This window comes from Python bivittatus, unplaced genomic scaffold (assembly GCF_059951505.1).
Source record: "Python bivittatus isolate LINGU-HERP-01145 unplaced genomic scaffold, Pbiv_v1 ctg000980_np1212, whole genome shotgun sequence".
In the NCBI taxonomy this organism is placed as follows: Eukaryota; Metazoa; Chordata; class Lepidosauria; order Squamata; family Pythonidae; genus Python; species Python bivittatus.
The window spans coordinates 55,163,031-55,180,592 of NW_028277125.1; the positions used below are offsets into that span (position 1 = coordinate 55,163,031).

General features: G+C 34.7%; 1 protein-coding gene across 1 annotated transcript in view; it reads left to right on the top strand.

Annotated features, from left to right (window-relative positions):
- SLC18A2 (solute carrier family 18 member A2) overlaps window positions 1–16,973 on the top strand; it is a 32,871-nt gene extending 15,898 nt beyond the window's left edge. Inside the window, exons 10-16 of the mRNA XM_007424026.4 lie at window positions 3,824–3,919; window positions 7,748–7,826; window positions 8,046–8,097; window positions 9,856–9,919; window positions 12,049–12,168; window positions 13,347–13,480; window positions 14,164–16,973. Of these exons, the coding sequence (XP_007424088.1) occupies window positions 3,824–3,919; window positions 7,748–7,826; window positions 8,046–8,097; window positions 9,856–9,919; window positions 12,049–12,168; window positions 13,347–13,480; window positions 14,164–14,274 (656 nt within the window). The 3' untranslated portion in view covers window positions 14,275–16,973. The remainder of the gene's footprint in view (window positions 1–3,823; window positions 3,920–7,747; window positions 7,827–8,045; window positions 8,098–9,855; window positions 9,920–12,048; window positions 12,169–13,346; window positions 13,481–14,163) is intronic.
- The last annotated feature ends 589 nt before the right edge of the window (window positions 16,974–17,562 follow it).

Consider the following 17,562-nt stretch of genomic DNA (forward strand, 5'->3'; position numbering starts at 1 on the left):
TCCTCCTCCTCCAAAAGCTCTGGGTTGCAGCTAACCACCATTTTTATTTTCTAAGAAAGCTTATTTCAGAAGCCTACTGAGAATTAGTTTCTTCTTCCAGCCTTTTCTTTGTTTGTAAAGGTAAAATTATCTTTGGTAAAATGAGATGGGTTTGGGTTCAGGACATTTGGTGAGTGGCAAGAGAATTATTCTTGCTAATTAGGAATCATAAAGGAAATCCCACATCTGTATGTAGTAAAATTTATGCAACAGAAGCTTTACAGAACCATTCATGAGCTCCTGTATATGGTTATCAGATTCAGTATAGCAATATTTTTTCTCAGATATTTCTTAGGAGTTCCTTAACGAGAAGTTGAGTGATGATGTAATCTCTTAACTTCCCTGGCTTCTGATTTTTCTCTCCAGAGTACAGCTGCAAGTACTGGATATATTCTTGTTTGCATTTCCAATCTTTAAGTTCTCCTTTGCCCCAGATCTATACTAACTTTGGGTCTTTTCAATTCTATGTCTCAAGAACCTATTATTTTTTCACAATTATTCTTTCTGGTCTATGCTTTTCTTTTTAATGTTGTTGTTGCTGTTGTGCAATTTTCTTCAGGGATTTCCATACAATTGGTCTCTTGTCCCCCAGTTTTATGCCCTTAGCCTTTTCCTGAAGATTTTTTTCAGCTGTGCAGTATATGTGTACATTTTAACTAGTGTGAGTGAGAATAATAATGTTACCTTGTTGCACGGAATTTGGATGTAAACTGCTATGCTACCAGAGCAGTGGGACATTCAAAACTATTGTACCACTCACTAAACAATTAGCAGAGGTCTCACAACTACAACCTTGATATGCCATTTCAAAGTACACTAAACTGAAATTGTATATCACTGTTTGTGTTTGTCAAATACCACTGAAAAGTTGTTGAGTTAATACAGTGTTGATTTACATGCAGCTGGCATCTGGGCAAGCAGCTTTTTAGTGTTAGAAAAGCTTGACTGAAAAATTACAAAAATGGGGAACCTCAAAAAGTGGGGAAGATGATTAGACATACTTAAATACCATTGAAATTAAAGAAGCAAGTTTGTTTTGGAAAAAATATTCATGAATTTTAATTGTAACATGAAGTTTCCTTGGTTTCCTTTTGGATTAAATTTAAAATTATACTTTTAGCATACTTTTTGTGCAGAATTATATTAGTTAGGCACCACTTGGCTGGGTTAGACCTCTGGTGAAGGTACGAGCTGAGGCCTACTATCTCTAACTATCCCCAGTAATAATTCATAGCTCTTCCAAGAGATTTCCAGAGATTTCCTTTGATCCTGTCTATATTTTCTATTGTCTTCCCTTTCTGTTTCCTTCAACCACGCCACATACAGTACTAGCTTCATCTACACAGCTAAAGTATGTGAGTTTCTGTTAGCTGATCATTAACTTGAAGGAGCAGTCCATCCTTATTTGTCCAGGACCAATTAATTGATTTTTTCCTGGGAAAGAGAATTATATTGCATGGTAACAATTGCTCGTAGAGTTACTTTAAATGAACTATTAAATAATTAGGTGTCAAAATCATATGGGTGTTTCATATAGAATGCTAAGTTATAAATCAGAGATGCATGAGGGCAAAGTGGCATTGCCCCAATTCTCTCTTCCTGGTGTTTTGTTCCCTTTTATTTTAGTAGCTTTCTAGTTTGATTACGTATGAAGCATGCTGATTAAAAGAGACTAAAGTCAAGTGTTAAATCAAGCAACCTCCACCTGTGGATTGTTTTTCTGGTTTGTTTAGCAAACTAGGTTCCTCTTAAACCATATTTTTTCTAATGGAAACTTAATTCTCTTTCTCCTGTTCTGTGGGAAGAAGTGAGGTGTTTGGGGCTAGAATGAAACCAAGTTTCATTGGTTTCGGTTTTCTCAAGCTGATTCATGTTCGTACATCAATCATAAAGTTTAATTACCAATTTTAGTCAAATTCAGACTGGGCCATAGTATTAGTTTCTCTTGAATTGCTTTATCTTTGTAGAAAGAAACAGCACAATGTGAGATAACTGGATATCTCAGATAGATGCATGAGGGCATATTCAGAGATAACTAAATATTATGAAATGTAAATACTTGACATGAAAATGAAAATTCTTTAGGTACGTACTCAGGGGTAAAATTTATTTCCTGAGTGAACTAGAAAGTTTAATTCTAGCTATATCAACTATTTATCAAATTGCTTGTAATCATTCTACGTTACTGAATATGTATGATTGAGATTGCAAAAATATACAGATCTTTGCCAAACATTAAATTAAATTAATTTAGAGAGAATATGGTATCACAGATGATACTTCATTTTTTCTCCACAAAAATGTGCTTAATATATGTGGATTTATAGCATGTAATGTATAGATCTTTAGATTACACTTAGCAGAGCTTTGAATTTGTGTAGCTATGTTTATGTCAAATATTTTTCTTTAGAACTGGTTCTTGGCTAATGCTCTTGTGATAGAGTAAATGATACAGCATTAGCTCCCTGAATATTTATGTTAAAATTATTTATGTTGATCTCTAACAGTTATAAAAGCAAATATTAGCTAATGTTTGAAATGAAAGTACTAAAAAAAAGGACTTTTAAAGGTGAGAATGTTCATTGGCTATCCTTGCCTTATGGTATTAGCCTGTGGGTGCTAGAGAACTTGTCATCCGCATCATTTTAAATTAAAATCAACATTGTTTTAAACAAATTTTTAAAAATAAAAAATGGCTGAGGCCTTACAATATTATAAAACCTTGTGAGAGTTTTGCAGTCTTACAGGAGATTGTACTGCTTTTCTGCAAGAAGATATCAGAACTTGAAAAAGCAAAGGCTTTTTTTTTTTTTTAAGTTCTGATCTGTTAGATGCAGCATCTTCTTTGCAAGAAAAGAACTGGACCTTTGCTCCTTGCCTTTAGGCGTATGAGTGAGAGCACATCAAGGTTTTAGATATTCTAAATAGACAACCTAATTCAGCTTGGCATATCTGAACAAAGAATGACAGCAGTGGTCATTTTGTTGCTGAACTGTGTGATAAGAGAGCCTTTTCCTGGGCAAAATAATTTCTCTATAGCTAAGAAATACTAGATGAAGTGTAAAGATTTAAAAGTCATCACAGGCTGAGTTTGCAGTTAAGTTTTGGTTGTTATCAAAACAGTATAAACTGTTTTAAAAGTCATTCAGTCCATGAGTGGTATAAGACAAGTTACAGAATCTTAAGTTTTTCATTTAAAAACTTTATTACTCCATAATATGCTCTAAGAGAAATTCCATCCACAAATATCAGGATATTGGGTATATTTGAATCTACTTGTAGGGAATGTGGCAACTGTTCTATTTTGTGATAAATAATCAACAAGACTTGAATTTTTTGATTTTCTTCTTGTGGTTGTTCTAAAGTGTTCTATCAAATAAAATTTCCACCTGAAAATCGAAAGTACTACATAGAAATAGACATTTTAGTAAAACTAAATGTGTATATCAAATATCACTGAGTCAATAATAGCAAACTTACTTATATTAAAAGTTGTGCATTGCTTCTCCTAGATTTAAAACATTTTCTAAATGTCATTGCACATTGTATTCCACCTCTTGGAAATAGCGTACTTTTTATTGTTTCATTTCTGGAGAACTGGGACTTGTATGAAATTACAGGATTAAATGCTTTGTCCCATCCTAGCAATTTAAATATAATAATTGTTGTACATTTGGCAAGCAGTTCTCCAAACTGCATTTTTTCATGTCAGTGTTGCTCTTTCCAGATATTGATTAGAATTTAAGTGAAATAATTCCAGAAATCTATTTTTCATCTCTTCAAGGATCAATATGCTTTGCAAATATGGCAATTGCTATGCTGGAACCAGCTTTACCCATTTGGATGATGGAGACAATGTGTTCAAGCAAATGGCAACTGGGTAAAGTGCAACAAAATATTTAGCTATTTTATTCTTGATCCTTAGTGTGTGTGATTGCCTTCTCAGAAGTGTTAGTCACAGACACTTTTTGAAATCTGTGTGTAGCTAATAGAATGATTATCAGATTTCTAGTACCTTGAATCATGCATTTGAAAGCATGGGGCTGTGCAGATTTTCAGAGGGGTGCCTTGTTTCGTCAGGTGTCTGAGTGAAAGCGCCTTTTACAATGCTTTACAATCTCATGTTTGGGAGAGGGGAGTGATCGCGCTGCTTCATTTGGGTGACAAAGCTGCTGTTTATGATCCACTGGATGAAGGCATTCCCCATGCCAAGGCAATCCAGCATGCTTCCCTGAGGCAAAGAGCCTGACCGTGGCAGACTGTCCATGATTTATTTATTTATTTTATCTATTTATCAAATGTATATGCTACCCATCTCACTATACAAGTGACTCTAGGTGACTTACATAAAAAATGATGTACTGTACACACTCCTTGTAAAGAGAAGAGCAGGGATGCAGCATAATGTATGTTACACCTGCATAACGGCTTTACTCAACAGAGGTTTGCTGAGCATTGGAATGTTCCATTAGAAGTAGATAAGAATTTAATTAAATTTGTGAAATTATATATACACCAAATTCTTCCCAACTCCTGACTAATAGCTCCACTCTGGGCCATGTGACTGAAATGGCTTGGAATGGAACAGTCAGCAACATTCCAGGCTGCTGCTTGATTGCTTCTCCCATAGGAAAGCCCTGGAGGAATTTTCTTTGGATTTTTTCCCTCTCACCTGAACTAACCTATTTTCATATTCAACCTTTCTTTTGCTGGATTCTCGCTTACCCCAAATGCAGTTCTAGACTGTTCAGTGTTTAAAGGGTTATCGTGCTGACATATAGACAAATAGAGACTTTAGTCCCTTTTTGCAACCACCTTCCAAAATTCTATTAGGTTGCAAGGAATACAAATGGAAGCTAACCCTGTGATATTGTTACTACAGAGTGAAGGGGCTAATTTCTTACCTGCATATATCCTAAATATAATAGTTCATAGTTACTGTTTCCTATCAGTTCTGCAACACATATGATGATATTGTATAGTTGGACTCTAAGAAAGTCTTTGACAAAGTCCCTTATCAAAGGCTCTTTAATAAACTTAATAGTCATGGGATAAGAGGACCTACCATTTTATGGATTGCTAACTAGTTAGAAAACAGAAAACAAAAAGTAGAAATAAGTGGCCAGTTTTCTAAGTGGAGGGAAGTAAAACATGGAATCCCTTAAGGATCTGTTTGGGAACAGAAACTTTAAATTTATTCATCAGTGGTAGTGATCTGGCCACATTAGTAGATGAACCAAACTGTTCATAGTATCAAGAGTGATTGTGAAGAAATCCAGAATGATCTCTTTAAATGGGTAAATGATCAACCAAGTGGGAAATGAAGATCAATTTAAGTGTGTGAAATGATGCGCCTTGGGACCCCAAAGTCTACATATATACAGATGGGATATGAACTGACTGTAGCTCTCAGGGGTCACAGCAGATAGCTCAATGAAAAGGCCAACTCAGAATCCCAACCAAAGCACTCTCCCTTTCAACCTATCTCTTACCCAAATCTAGACAGATTCACTGTCTGGGCTTCTCAAAATGGGAGATTCAGACATTTGGAACAATTTGCCTTCAGGACAGATCTGGCAGTAGACAATAGATCAGATTCAGATTGCTCTTTCCAACTTCAGGAATCTGAGGAATGCAAAGAGCAAATCTGGTTCAGTTTAAGTATAAAGATCTGTAATAGTCAGAAAAAGAGTGTGGGGTCACAGGACTCTCCTTAATTAATTGCTCAATTAAGGTATAGACTCTACGCGCAGCAGCTTTGAAAAAGGCTATTCTATACTAGGGATCATTATAAAAGGGATTTGCCTTTTTCAAAGTTGCTGCACGTAGAGTCTATACCTTACCTGAGCAATTGAAACATCTGAGGGTTCATTGACCCATATGATATAGTCCAGTGAATTCTTAACACTTTTCTGGAATAGTATTTTAATATATATATAAGTAGTTCTATGGGGAAATATTTAAATGTTAAAGATGTTAATGGAGTCTTGAATTATATACCAAAGCTCTGAAATCTGACTGTCTGTGAGGAATTCTGATCGCACCATGCATGATAGGGTGGCTAAAAGAATAATATTGAGAAATTGGAGAAGTGGTAATATTCCAGATATTAAGGGTTAGCTTTTGGAAATGTGTAACTTACCCATCCCGGAAAAGGCAATATTTGTCATTCTAAACAAAGAATGAAGCAATATGTTCTGCTTTGGCATAGATGGTATGACATTTTGCAATAATATTTTGTATCTGATTATAATATAGCACCATATGGTAAATTTGTAAGCCAGTGACTAACTATAATATATAAGGTAGAATGTGTTCATTTCCTCCCCCCCTTTTTTCCTTCTTGTTTTTTATTATTTTTATTTGTATAGATTGTTTAAATTTGTTATTGTTATATACCTTGGTATTTTGCTTATATTCTGTATTTTTTAAAATGAAGAATTAAAAAAAAATTAAAACAAATTTTACAAATATATGGTATGCCTACATCTGGAATAACGTGCATTGGCCACCATTTTGGAAAGGAAAAAAAAATAGAAGAAAAAAGTGCTGAAGAGGGTAACCTAGCTGCTCAGGGTGCTTGAACACCTTCCCTATGAAAAAAGGTAAAACCTTTAGGAGTCTTTTGTTTAGGAAACAGGCAGCAGAGAGAGGATATGAATGAGATGTATGCAATAATGCATAATATGTAGAAACTGAACAGAAATAGGTTTTTCTTCCTCTCTTAAAACATTAGGACCAGGGATCAGCAGACTGGAATGAGATTTAGAATAGGCATAAGAAGTTACTTTTTAATAGAATGCACAATTAACATGGGGAATTTGTTACCAGAAGGCAAAATGATAGCCACTAACTTGTATGGCTTTAAAAGGAGGTTGGATATGTTCATGGAGACAGATCTATCAAGCACTATTTGTTCTGAACACACGTGTTACCTCTAGATTGGGGAATACCAAATATCATTTATAGAGGAACAAGAGCAGGAGAGGGATATATTGTCTGCTTGTTGGACATCCCAAAAGTACTACTTAATGAAATGAGCCTTGGCCTGATCCAACAGGGTTAATGAAGAAAAGTCTGCTGATTCAGACTAAAGGCCTATCAAGGCCAGTATTCTGCACTGGTTAGCCATATATGAATGGGGAATGCTACAAGCAGGATGTGATCAGTAGAATAGCATTCTCTTCCTGTTATCCAGCCACAGGTATTCAGTTGCATTATGTAGCAACAACAGACTGATATCCTTATTCCAAATAAATAAATTATTTTTATTTTATAAACTTGGATTTCTAAATGTTGTAGATTCATTTGTGATCTAATTCTAGGAAAAATCAGTTATTATTAAATTATTTGTTACTTTTCAGTTTAATTCACCTTTTAACAAAGTTTATTGATGTTTATTAATATGTTTTATTTCTTTGTTCTATAGATGCATATACTCCTTCACCTCCACAGAAACATGAACTTATGAGGACACTTTTAAAAATATAATTACAATTTAAATCTGATAGATAATCTTGTTTGAGATTACAAAAGAATTGAAATAACCCGGATATTAGAGAGGGTTTTCTTTCTTTCTTTTTTTTTGGTTCAGACCGTGGACCTTCATTAGATATGTTCTAATAAAAATGGCTGTGTCTGAATGTATTACTTTTTCCTATGCTTCACTGAAAGCATTGTTGATAAGACACCCATTCATATTTTTCAGGCGTTGCTTTCATTCCAGCCAGTGTCTCTTATCTGATTGGAACAAATCTTTTTGGTGGTCTTGCACACAAAATGGGAAGGTAGGCTAAATTTAAACACTGAATTCCTGGACAACTTTTCTAAATGCTTGGGTGTTTCTTAATTCTTAGTGAAAGCATCCTGTGGTTTTCATAATAATATAATTGAAGCAATTTTATTTTAAAGTCACATAGTGCTGTTAGCTACAATATTGCATGAGAAAAATACATTTGGTGTCTATGTTTCTGGATGGCTAAAAGATAATGTTTCTCCTTTCACAGGTGGCTTTGTGCCCTAATTGGGATGATAATAGTGGGAATAAGCATTCTGTGTGTGAGTAAACGTTGTTACTGCAAAAAACCCAGTTCTGTTCCGTTCTGTTTTTTTGTTGTGTGTAACAATGAAGTAGGAAGCAACATCCTGGATTTGGCCAGATCTAAATAGCTCATTAAAATTGAGAGAGCAGCTTGTAAATTTGAATTTAACGTAGGTTCTACACATGAGTTTCAAGTGTGATTTGTTTTAATGATACATTATTGAACAAACTGTAGCAGCTTGGTTCACGTGTTTTATAACCTATAAAATTATGGTTTAAAAACCGTGATGGACGGGATCTCACATAGTGGTAAGCAAAACGAAAAACAAAACCCAAACCCAAACCACTGTGCCTTAGTGCAATCTGTATCTGACACCAATAAAGAGGCATCTGCAAATCATTAGAAATACTGTCTGCTTTACTATTCATCCCAACAGGGTGGAATTCAGGTCTGGAACTATTTTTATAGGTTTTTAAAACAAACTGTAATGTTTTCCCCTAATTTCTATAACTAGTATGCACTTGAATAAATTGTCCAAAATTTTTCTAATGTAGATTGTCCAGCCCTCTTTTTTTTTTTTTTTTGCTGTGTACATTTTCTTAATGCAGGCTTTTAAAATGCAAATTCCTGGTTGTAAATTCTTTTAAACATATAAACTTTAAAATATATAAATACTGCTATTTGCACTTAATACTCATTACTTTATCTTTTTGTCATACACTTTTTATTTAGGGAAGATGAATGCTGGGCAAACTAGTGTTCACAGCATTTCCAGGGGAAACTCCTTTTACATCTCAAATTGCAGCCATTTCATTCTCTTGCTTTTATTCAGGAGAAAAAGAATTATGAAAAATGAGCTATGCCCTCTTGATTATATTATTCTTTACATTTGTGTCAGCAACACTTAGAAATCTTGCCATCATTAATATTTCTAGTTTGCATTTCTGAGCCTTAACATGTCCCTGTCTCTTAGTACAATGGTGCCACTTTTTAAAATGCAGTTTTTTCTTATATAAAATAGAAGCAGTTAGACTTGAATTCTATTGAATTAATTCCATATTTATCCTATGTGGCATGTCTCAGGTTTACTGAAGCACATTTTAGCATATCTGTGTTTTTGTGTGCATCATGTATTTGTGTTGTAAATATGGGAGAAATGTACAGTCAGATGTAAATCCTTGGACAATCTAGGTTTTTAAACTTTATGTAAAATTAAGTTTTATGTACAATAAAGATTCTTTATTATTCCAAATGGACAAAATTCTAGGAACATAATTCTAAAAAAATATGGTTCTGCAGAACTCACATGAAACAAAAACCATTAGCACCAAGTTCCCACACTGTTAGAAACTGTAGTATGAAAACATACCCACCAGAGTGCTCCAATCCCCACAGCTGAAGACTTTGTATGTGTAACTGATGTTATTAAAACCTGTACACTGACTTTAAACTAAAACATTATGTAAATACTATTTGAATCTTATACCAAACATAGGAATGATACGCTGCATGACCTTAATAAGTTTAATGCAGGTGTCTAGAAGGTATGCCTCACCGCCTTGCCTTTTGGTGTCTCCGCCCCAAGTTGGTGGTGCCAAAAATTTTGGTTTGGAAACTTTAAGGGGCAACATTGATGCCTCATTTACTGTGGTTCCTCATGTGCCACGCAAAACCTAGCAGAGCCCTCAAGCTGATAGAGGTTTTCTGCTCATCTAATGAAAAACACATCCAGTATCGATACGTTGATACTTCATTTTGTTTCTTTTACTTCCAGGTACCGTTTGCTAAAAACATATACGGACTCATAGCACCAAATTTTGGAGTTGGCTTTGCCATTGGTAAGGGGAAAAAAAAGGGTGGAAATTTGGTTAAAGAGTATGCAAAGTTACATTCTGTTGTTTAATGTGTTACGCAGAATCTTTACTTTTACATACAGTAGATATCAGTAGAGTGATATATAGGTTTTGATTTCTATCACAATTACATTAAATGAATTTGAAAGAGGACATTATCTTCCTGTGTACAGATGCATCCAGACTATTTGTATGTATGATTCTGTGAAATAAGGGGAGATACATGAGATACACCTCATGTTTAGGTTGGACAGTGATAGAAGAGGTAACATAGAAAACAGCTGAACTGGATTATGGGATTGCTTTGCAATCCCAGATACATTACTTTATATTTCAGATTTTAATTAAGTTGCAACGTGGTACCATCTAGTAATTTGGATCTCCTTCCTGACTGGATTCTGAATACAAGAGATGCATGTATATTTGTGAAATATGATGGCTTTAACATAAGGAACCTACCTCATTGTTATTACTTACAAGTGCTCAGCACAGTTAAGATTCCAATGTTCTAAGAAGATTGCATGCAGCAATATGCATTAACCATTGTAATATATGGAAACCTGTGGCTTGGCCATGGTTTCTGAAAGTATACAAAACCTTAAAAACATTGCAGATAGAGCTAATTAGTGTTCACGTTAACGAAACATAATGCTTTACTGCTGCTTCCTTTCAAAAAGCAGTATTTTGCATCATTTGGAATCTACAAAAGAAGTAAATACAGCAGTGACTATCGGTACATAAGAGACATAAGGAATCCTATTCTGTTTCTGCGTAATGATGTTAGACTGTGCTGCCAGCAGGAAAATTAAACACATTTTTATTGTATCATAACAGATGTGACAGATGGTGCAATAATTAGATATACATATGTCATTCTGTAGAATATAAAGAGTCTTTACGGGGTAGAGAATTTGTATAATGATATCTTGACATTAGTGAATAATATTGGATTGATTATATTCTAATAAATTATCTTTAATTATAGCAAAAGTAGCTCACGGATAACTGACTCTAGTATATAATTATTGGTTTTAAATTTAGTAGAAGCTTTCATCCTCTTGCACATTAGTACAAAGCAGCGGGACATAGGGTAAACAGAAAAGGCTAAACATTTTTGATGAATCCTTCACAGAAAGATGTCATTGCCTTTCATACATAGGCTTTTGCAGATGAAGGTGAGCGTTAGTTACAGTAGCACCAGCTTTATCAAGAGCAAGACAGTTCTATTTTGAAATGCTGTATTCCTGTACTATGGCAGAAGGCTTGAAAAATGGTCCAGCAACACAGGTGCAACTGCTAGAGTTCAATATCTCTTCTACTGGCTTGATGTATCTGTCTGCCTATCCAGGCACAAATATAAGGAGACTTAAGGACAGTTTATGGCAAGATAGAACCAAACATTAGTAGAAAACATTAGTATTCATTGACTTTAAATGGTGTGTAAAATCACTCAGTTGAAGATAATATACTTGTCTTAAGACAACTTTTTATTTGAATTTTGCACCATAGTGGGATACAAAATTAATTATATGAAACTAAACTTTGGGAAACATATATTGTTGAAGAACTTTGATATTGAATTAATAAACTAGATGGTGGATTCATGATGTTAATTATTAAAGGTTTTTGCTTTATATTTCAGATCTGGTACTGATTATCATAACCCACTGATTTTACACCTGTTACCAGGACAAAGTTTATGAGAGTGGTATGGTAGTTTTATAGAATAGGCAGGATTGGGCTGTTCCTCTCTGGGAAAGACAGTCACATTTTGGAGGGGCAAACTCAGGCTTATTAGAATAAAACAAATTGGACATTTGAAGCAACATTTCTTCTTAAGATCTTACAAAACCTTTTGAGGTCATTGTTCCAGTTCTGGTAAACAAAGCACAGCCTATTTCAAATTTTGAGTGTGTTGTGTTGAAAGGAAAAGATTTTGCTACTGCTAGAATACCTTTTGGTTTAAAAATTCTGTAATAAATTCAATAAAACTGGGCACTATTCACATACATATTTCCTTCAAAAATTTGTGGCAATTTTATTTTGCAGGTATATACTTTGGAGAAAAATTGGAGATCCTGCTTAAAATATTCTTTTTTCTGTGTTATAATCAGGGATGGTGGATTCTTCATTGATGCCTATTATGGGTTACCTTGTTGATCTGCGTCATGTTTCAGTCTATGGGAGTGTTTATGCAATCGCAGATGTTGCATTTTGCATGGGTTTTGCTTTAGGTAAGGGTTTTATCTGAAATGCACTTAACATCAAAATAGCTGTTTGTAGCGTTTAGATCTTTGCACTGTTTTGTATTAACCCATCCCCACCCCCACAAATCTATGGTTACTATTTAAAAATATACTGAATTACTACCAAAATTTATATATAAAGCTTCAAATACTGTTTGAGAAGGCCAGGATTTTTTTGGGGGGGGGGGTTACCATTGAAGGCTGTTTTGTTTCATGCTGAAGAACTATTTAAAGCTTATTCTAGGGCAGTATTTCTCAACCTTAGCAACTTGGAAGATGTCTGGACTTCAACTCCCAGAATTCCCCCCCAGCCAGACATCTTCAAGTTGCTAAGGTTGAGAAATACTGTTCTAGGGCTTCCATTAAACCTTTCTTGCCTTTCCTGCCCCAGAATACTAGGAAGCCATGCTACCTATTTTTAGTAACTGGGAGGAGTCCCAAGGCATGAATGAAAATCAGGAGGGGCACCCTGGGGACTTAGGGTCTCCACTTTGCTGTTGAAACTTTCTGAAAGCAAGCTACAGAAAAATAGCCTGATGATGGCAAAAAGGATGAGTTAGGGCGAGAATTAACTGAGTTTTTTTCCCCACTCTTCAATTCATGAAATTATGAGAACTATGGTAATGAAGCGAGGACATTATACTAAGCATTTCAGTAGGCAGCAATCAGAAAGCTATGTTTGCTCACATTTTAAAGATCTGATTATACTTTCAGAGTATTCTGGTTTCCTGCATAACAGAACATCTTATGAGCAAATGCGTTGGTGCACATTGTCAATCATTCCTGTTTAGGTCCCCTTTCTATTAGGAGTGTGGCTAAACAAATAAGTCTTAGTCTATGGCATATTTATCTTTGTATGCCAAATGGGATCCCTTGGCATTCCTAAAGAAACCTGGCTTCAATTTGCAGCATGTTAGATGAAATCTGTCATCCAGGTTTTTATGTAATGCTAATTAAAGATAAACATAGGTAACTGCTTTCTCATTTTTGTAGGAGGGGCCAATTGAAAGCAATCAGGCAGTTTGAATTGGCATACTGGTCTGATCTCTGACTTAGTGTTAGGCATGAAGTGGCCCAATGTTTTAGATCAGGTCTTATTTTTTCCTTATTTGACGGTCCTCAGCTTTTTCTTTTTTCTTTTTGTTAAACAACTTGTATTTCCAAAGGTCCATCTGTTGGTGGTGCTATTGCAAAGTCAATTGGGTTTCCATGGCTCATGACAATTATAGGAATTATTGATATTCTCTTTGCTCCCCTGTGTTTGTTTCTGCGTAGTCCACCTGCCAAGGAAGAAAAGATGGTAAGCACAGAGCTATTTCTTCTCTGGACTCAATACAGAACATCTTTTGTAGCATGTCTTCTGTGTCTATATTTTCTGCAACAAAATAATCATCATGACTGCTTTTAAATACATTACAAGGGTGTTATGTCATTTACTTTTCTGTAAAATATATCTTTAACCATCTAGCATATACACGGAACAGAATGATTGAAGAATAGATATTCTGCCAATTATCTGGATAATTTCACACTAGGGACAGCTGACCTTTACATTCTTAACTGCTGCTCCTTGGTAGCTGACCAAGACCCCTATATTTGCTTGGACTGACATCTAGGAAACAGCATGTCCACATAGCTGAAATAGTATATATCTAAGTAAGATGCATTTTTTATTGTAGATAACTAATGCCTGCAGTTCTAGCTTTCCTTCAGATTAATTCACAAGGAATTAGGTTAAACTGTTTTGTATTATTATATTTAGTGAGCAGGATACCTACATCAAGTGTTTTATATTAAAAGCTAAACACTAATTAGGCTAGTACAAAACAGGCAAATATGTTTAACTTCTGAAAATTAATCCTATGCTGTATATGCTTAAGTGACACTGGCCTTGAAGTCTTCTGTTGTTTTGCAGAGCAATACAATAATACTTTGGTAATATTATCATAGTAATATTATAATCATAGCTCTATTCTTTTATAGGCAATACTTATGGATCATAACTGTCATTTTAAAACCAAAATGTACACACAGAACAGCATCCAGTCACATCAGTTAGGTGGTGATGATGAAGATTCGGAGAGTGATGAATAATGTTTAAAAGCCGGTACTGGTAGTTCAATGATACAGCAGACTTTTCCTGTGAAACATCTCATCAGAAAGTTTTAGTTGTACTGTACTTTTAATTGTGAACTTGTAAAACAAAACGAAACCAAAGGTATAATTATTTGTTGCCCTTGATCAAGAGTACCCACTGCCTTATAAAAAAAGATTTTAGAAGATTTTGTTATAACGTTAAAACTTTGTGTTTAACATTAGGCATTTTGTTGTAAATGTATACATCTCAATCTAGATCCATGCCTTTAAAATATTAGTTCACAAACATTTCCCTATGATACATTTTCATTTAATTCATTGCAGCAATGAGTGCCTGAAACTATCAATTATAAATTATCAGATTGTATATTTTAAAAAAAAGTTATAATACTTTGCACTTTTCAAATTAGCTTTGCTTGAAACTATAAACTTTCCTTTACACTTACCCTAATTAAAAATGATGTAAAGTGAACAAAACTTATGTAGCTAATAGAGAATCAATTTCATTGCAAACTATGGGAACGTTTGGGAAAGAGAAATTTGATATAAGTAATTAATTGGTTCATCTTAATTTGGCATTGGTACTGATAAATAATAAGATATTATACTGAAAATTGTTGTATTTCTTTCATTTCATTCTAACTTGTCCAAATCTGGTGTCTTATCCTCATTTAAACATTGATGTCTAGTGCATTATTTGAATATGTAAATTTCAAATAACTGTTACTATGGTGGCATGCCATTAATTACATCCAAAATTATACAGAAAGAAAGTTGAGATATACGATTTCTGCTTATACTCTTTTTATGTAGGCGTGAACTAGAGTGTGCACCAGATTCAGACAAGCCCCAGATTCCAAGTTGAAACATGATAATTCAGAATAGGTTTTTATTTCCCTGGGATGGATAGGCAAGCCTTGATTTTTTATCTGGAGCTTTAACCTGCTGCAACAGTGATAATGCAGCAACCCTTTCTGTCATTTACATGGAAGGAACTGAAGAAGCACCTTTAATTATATCATGTCCTCTATGAGCTGTGGCTCACTTTAATTCAGTCTTTCATCCTTAGCTGCTGCATGGTTTATGCTTTCGAGCTGTGTCAGGTACCTGACCTGGCCCCAAGCAATGAACCTCTCCATAGACAAGGAAAATTCTTTACAAGGATCTCTTCAATTTATATTCCCCATCTATTCAAAATTCAGTTTGGATGATTCCCTTCAAGGGAGCTACTGATGCTACAAAATTGAACATGCTATATCACAAAATAACATCTGACACTGAGACATTTTAAAATAAGAAATTAAATTTTAAAGGAATATAGCCCCAAAACTTTTGTAGCAATTTCTATAGTTTGGCATGCTTCATCTCACGAAGCTTTAGTTTTTCTGCCGTTATCCCATTTAATGAAGAAACAAACTGATCACAAGTTCAGTTTTCCCCATGTTAGGCTGCAGTTCTGTTCCCCACCCACCCAAATCTTGTTTCCGATCCAAAGGTCAAAATGGAATGGCTATACCAGATCAGTCTGTTTCTGGAGCTTAAGATTAATCCTCAAGCTGCACCATTAGTCTCTGCATACTCCTTGCTAAAACTGTTCTAATACGTGCCTATTTAAACTAGAAACAAAACTGCCAGCATTTGAACTCCCGTATATGAGATCTGTTTTTTAAAAATGCTACCTGATTATCAAAAGGAAGGCCAGGCAGTTATATTCCCTAGTAGATTTGTACTATAAAATTTTATTTTTCTAAAGTTTGTTTTGTTTTTGCAAATTAAAAAGTTATAGGACATACCTGCCTTTTAACATTGTCAGACGTTTAGGTGTCTGCATGAAATGAAATTCATGCAAAGTCTATTCACAGAGTGACTCCTTTGTTTCTAACTATCTTTTGGACATCAGCAGATGGAAGTGGATTAACACCTTTCCTTGAATGAGAGTCTGCATCATAGTGTGCTTTTGAAGAAAATATGCAAAACAGGGTTCAACAGATTTGAAGACTGGGTGGTTTGATAAATGGGAGGCAGAAAACGTTCTGGTTCTTAATACATAATGGTCTATATTGCAATCTATTGAGTCCTGTGGCAGTGTTCTCTCAGTGTTGAGATGAGCCCATGGATTATGGCCTTAGTTGTGAAAATAAAAGTCCAACAAATGTAAGACCATGTAAGTATCAAATATTTATGTAGTGTTGTATACATAACACCGTTTGTAAACTTGATTGCTGTGCCTTTTCTAATGTATCAACAGATGGTTTGTATTTAAAGCAGAAACTTTATATAGTTTTGTAAAGTGTGTGTTTGTGCGTGTCATTTCCGTGCATAAAACATATATTTTGGTCAAGTTTTGGAAATACTTTAGATGAATTGTTATTGTTCTGTTATACAGAAAATAAGAATTGAATGTTATTTTGTGAAATAAATAAAAGGTACAATGTGATGTTTCACTACTGTTTATGTGCCAATTAGTACAGAAAGGCAAGACACCAAGTCTTGGTCCCCTTGCCCCATTGCTATGACAGTTCTCAAAATGACTGTGCTGAATTTCAGAGAAAGTGCTTTAAATCCACAGTTGTTTGCACATGTGGATTTTGGGGCAGGGAAAACATTTTTTTTTTTGTAATCATTCCATATGTTGAAGAGTCAACAGCTCCCTTCACATAAACTTACGAAACCTTATCTTAGATGAAGACAATTAAATAGGTGTCTCTATGTATGTATGTGTATATGCAAGTGAGAGAAGTGTATAGAAAGAAAGGCACTTGATGATTCCTCTAATTTCTCACCAACTTGCAGAGTTGTCCCCCTAAACTCAAATGTTGGGCAGATAAAGAAATACTCTGAATCCACAACTCTTGGAAAGACTCCCTAAATTATGGATAGGAAGTTTTGAACAACAAAACAAAACACCACTGTGAAAGATTAGGAGAGTTTCAAACATCATTCTTCCCTCACAGTTGCCCTTCTTGTGTTAGCACAGTAGACAATAAGTGGTGCTAGAGATTCCTGGGTCAGAACATTCTGAGACAGAGATTCGAATTACTCATTTTTTTCCTAAATATTTGAAGTGCCTCTTACTATAAACATTGCCACTTGAGAGTAAACCTCAGGTACGCCTTAGGTGCTATTGCAATTAACCAATTTAATTCTAATCCATTTTACTTTTGGCACCTGGCATTAATAATCAAATCTTTCTTGTATAACTTTTATAACTAACATTTATTTCAGTGGTACCTTTATTACAGAGAACAGTATTTATCTTAATCTGTATTTGGTTTCTATGCAGTG